The sequence below is a fragment of the Sinocyclocheilus anshuiensis genome, unplaced genomic scaffold, assembly GCF_001515605.1.
Source record: "Sinocyclocheilus anshuiensis isolate Anshui unplaced genomic scaffold, SAMN03320099.WGS_v1.1 scaffold1018, whole genome shotgun sequence".
In the NCBI taxonomy this organism is placed as follows: Eukaryota; Metazoa; Chordata; class Actinopteri; order Cypriniformes; family Cyprinidae; genus Sinocyclocheilus; species Sinocyclocheilus anshuiensis.
In genome coordinates, this window is record NW_015539893.1 from 852,169 (window position 1) to 856,440 (window position 4,272).

The 4,272-nt window shown below is 38.4% G+C and overlaps 1 protein-coding gene across 2 annotated transcripts in view; it reads right to left on the reverse strand.

The window, feature by feature from the left end:
- The window catches only part of LOC107685858 (paraplegin-like), a 17,056-nt gene that overhangs the window by 11,917 nt on the left and 867 nt on the right, over window positions 1-4,272 (reverse strand). The window contains exons 2-8 of one of the 2 annotated variants that reach the window (XM_016482593.1): window positions 3,583-3,682; window positions 3,206-3,305; window positions 2,991-3,074; window positions 778-1,019; window positions 535-674; window positions 319-421; window positions 95-220 (exon numbers count right to left, since the gene is read on the reverse strand). In XM_016482593.1, the coding sequence (XP_016338079.1) occupies window positions 95-220; window positions 319-421; window positions 535-674; window positions 778-1,019; window positions 2,991-3,074; window positions 3,206-3,305; window positions 3,583-3,682 (895 nt within the window). Of the gene's footprint in view, window positions 1-94; window positions 221-318; window positions 422-534; window positions 675-777; window positions 1,020-2,990; window positions 3,075-3,205; window positions 3,306-3,582; window positions 4,046-4,272 lie in introns of those variants that run through there. The other variant, XM_016482592.1, reaches the window with a different exon arrangement.

Consider the following 4,272-nt stretch of genomic DNA (forward strand, 5'->3'; position numbering starts at 1 on the left):
GTAATGCAGCACCAAGTAAAACTGAGCATGAATAACTAAAGATTGTCACATTCACAGAAATAAAGATCTGGGCCTAACTTTCAGATGCCCTTACCTTTAGATAGTCCACAAACTCTTTGACTTCCATCTTGGCCTCGTGCATTCCCGCAACATCTTTGAAGCTTACACCTTTCCCAGATTTCCCATCGACAATAGTGAATTTAGCCATTTTTAATTGATTCTGGTGGAGCAGGCAGATTATTTGACATCAGAAAACATTTCAATAATAATTAAATGTACAATTCTACAACGAATGTAAATGAAGGAATCTTGACTTACAAATGCACTGAAGCCGCCATCTTTCCCACCCATTCCTGCCAGTCGGAAGATGTACCAGAGAATTGCAACCCCAATGGCAGCCATACCGAGTGCATAAAGAGCACTGTGAAGGACAAGAAATTGATCCAGTGATACTTTGTTATGCCAACAGTCGATTTTAATCTTTTTTTCAACTTGCCAGGATTGAATGCTCTGTGGAAGGTCCAAATAACTCACTTCCCAAAGAAGCCTGTGCGCTTGTAGGTGACTGGTATTCTGTCTTTGGTATCAATATTCAGCTCTTCCTCTGCTGCTCTAAGCTTCTCCTCAAACTTGTCAATGTTGGCCACCTGCATTCGGTACATCAGGGCAAGTCTCTATAACAGACAACAGGACATCAGTGAAACTAGAATCAACAGCACCATAATGATAACAATTACTCAAAAATCATGTATGGCACTTGTATGTGAAGTGACTTACAGGTCTGCCGAAGATGACTGCGCCAGGGTGAAGGTAGATCTCCACAATGTCACTCTCTGGTACCACCTGTACTCGTGACACCTCCCCTTTGGCCAACATTTCATTTACAAAATCATTCCAGGATATGTTCCCCCCACTGGTGTTGATGGAGTTGAGCAAGCTCATGATGACAGCGATAATAAAGAGTGTGCGCAGTCGATCCCTATACATCTGGTCCTCCTGCTCTCGTCTCTTTTTCTCTTCTAGGGAATAAACATTGAAGCAAAGTAAGAATGAAAAATCTGGAATGAAAAGTATATCTGCCTATCTGAATTACATTTGTCTGATTGGTCAACAAATTGCATTACTGACTGTTGTCCCAGTCAACCTGATGTCCTACATAGCTATGCCAATTCCATGTTTGTCATATCACTTCATGGTCTCTAAATAAAACAATTTCAACTCAAATCAACTTTAGCCACCTAATAAGCAGGGCAATGTAGGAATGTGCGATATACATTGTCTGCAATGACACTGTAATTGTCAGTGACATTATTGAGTATGTAGCTCATTTTGCAAAAAATAAAAAAAACACGCCTTCACTGCATGATGTAGCAGATTAGTATAGCCTACAGAAGTATATTCTAATCGGAATACAGTTAGAACGGCAACAAAAGGAGAGAAGAAGTGTTGCACGTCTCCGAGCAACACACAGCATTGTTTCATTACTGCATTTCGTTGAATATATTGTTTGAGTGAATGATTCAACAACCAATTCATAAACATGGTCACTTGTCATTTGAAACAAATCTTTTGAATTAATAATTTAATGACTCACTCATTAAGACAGGGACTTGCTGCTATTTACTGACGACTGTTTCATATTTAAAAATAAGATTATATTTAAACAATTTTATATTCCAACAGGGGCGTACTTTTTGTCTAACAGTAGGGGGGGACAATAAACAAAATTTCTCAAGAGCAATTTTTGAAGGGGACACAAATAATACAGCTAAAATTGTACTTGTAAGGATATGTATACACAGAGGAATGGCCTACTACTATTAGTGCAGCAGGGAGACCGTGCCACATTAGACAACTTCAAACTGTTGTGGTCGCGCCGTGACAGTGGTGGTGTCTGTTGTAGACATTACCATCCATCACAGTGTTGCCAAGTTTTTCCTGTGGAATTGGGCTACTTTATCACTGTTGCCGCAGGTTGTTTTTCCTGTCTGTGGGTTGAAGCGACCCCAATAACATGTATTTTAACCCCCAGAACGCGATTTTTACCGGGGGACCCCCTCGAAACGCAGATAGTTTGGGCTAGTTTTGAGTAGCAATTGGGCGGGTTTTGTTATGAAAACCTGGCAACCCTTTCCCTCAAGCAGGTATTGCTAACATAGCGGACTCATCGAAAAATACATTGGCATCATCTGTATTAAAGAGAAAATAATCACTTCATCCAATGTTTAAGTGAATAAAATAGCCCTGACAGCCTTACTTACTGGAATACCACAACTATTGGCTTTGTTCTCTCTCACGGACTTGTGTGTGTGGGTGATGTAAAAGAGGAAAGCAGGCATTTGGACCAAAGCACTGTGAGGCAAGGGAGGGGGAGACTCAAAATGTTTCTAAACTTAAAACGCATTTTTGCCCCGTTTTACTACTTACACAATTACTTAAAGTATAAAACATTGTTATTTACAATGCACAGCGTGGTTTTTAATCATATTTTTAGGGGGTACAACCCTCAGATGGGGGGGTCCTGTCCCCTCCGACCCCCCCGGGATTTCCGCCTATGTATTCCAAAATTTAAAACGTTATTTTAAAACACTGTAGTGTCTTAATATTCTAGTTTGATTTATTGATTAAGTGAGATTAGGTGAGAATTTGACATAAAAATGTCACTTTTAATCAGGTTTAAAAATGCCTTTACGAAGACAAAAATGTCATGAGTAAACCGAAGTAGCGACAGACCTTTTGCTCCATATTGTGAGGCACATTCAATTGTAGCAAATTATTGAAAAAGAAAAAATGTTTACAACTTGATTCTATCTATTGGTTTTTAATTGGTTTCGAGATTTGGACACTGCACTGAAAAAGTGGACTTAAGCAGGCATTTTGTTTAAAATTTATTAGGCCAATTTATTTTATTTTTTTTAATTAAACATACATAAATTAATCATTCACAATTAGATGCATTAAGAAAGTAGTTTGTAAACTACAGAAAATACCTTCATCCTCCTCTGGGTTCTTCCCTTTTCCACCTTCTTTCTTTTCACGTCTTCTGTTGGAAGTCCTGAAATAATGAGTAGTGCCTGACAGATTTGGAAAAAGATTTGAATTATGCTACGCAACATAATTCAGAAAAAGCATTAAGATTCAGAAGTCAAAAGTTCTGCAACACAACTTTGTCCAGCCAAAACAATAAAATAAACGTAATACTTACCTAATAGTTTCCACAGTTTCACAGGATCTGTGATCAATTTGTGGCGACAATGGAATTCAAGTCCAATAAGTCTCGGGATTAATGGCTTTGTCAAAATGTTCTGTAAAACAGAACTTGGTTAAGCACCCAAGAAATATCAAGGTCATGCTCATACATAATCGCATAGATTACTTGCTATTATTATGATTCATAACAGTTTAGACAGTTTCGTTTTGTCTAAAAAAAGTGTATATTCTGTATAAGCCGTATTAGTCAGCATTACATCAGCTAACTATACTTAACGTCACTTCGCAAGATGACAAGTCAAACCTCTTTGCTATGAACTTTAAATGAAAAAATAATGTACATAATGCTTGGTCGGCGTTTAAATAACCCACCTGAACGTGTCCTGAAGTAAGCCCTCGTTTGTTTGGAGTCATTAAAGGCAAGTATGAAGTCACCTTGCTCTCCAGGAGTTTTCTGCTGGCCTGAAAACAGCTGAAACGAGACGATAACAACCAAACCCGTTTGTCGTAACATTTGCTTCCGCGCTGCAAAAGTAGCGCTGCCATATTAGAAGCTGGTTTATCGCGTCTCTTGGATCAAAGACATACTATTCCAAAATAAATGGCAGTCTTTAATGTGACCTCTTTTAGAGTTGCTATCACGCAGCTGTCATAGTGATTCTGCAGGTCTTATCCGACACAGCTAAATATAGCTGCTGTAAAACAACAAGCTCGTCTTCCGCTTGAATATATCAGAAACATACAGAATAAATAAAATGTAAAACAAATGTCTTAAATGATACAATTACAAGGACATTACAATGCTGTAATGACTACTAAAGCCGTGAACTCTAATGTTTACCGTACGGGCTTGAGAAACACGTCTGTTCAACTTTCACCATCAGAATCAGCCAATCAGTACGGAAATATCTCGAGAACGGGCTGACGGGAAATGTAGTTCTACCTGCACGTTTATGAAACCAAAAAACTACAAGCAGTTCTAGTTGGGCACGCGCAAAGACAACGACTGTAATTTGATGTTAAAAATGTAGTTATAGCGCAAAAATAAATATAGTCTAGTTA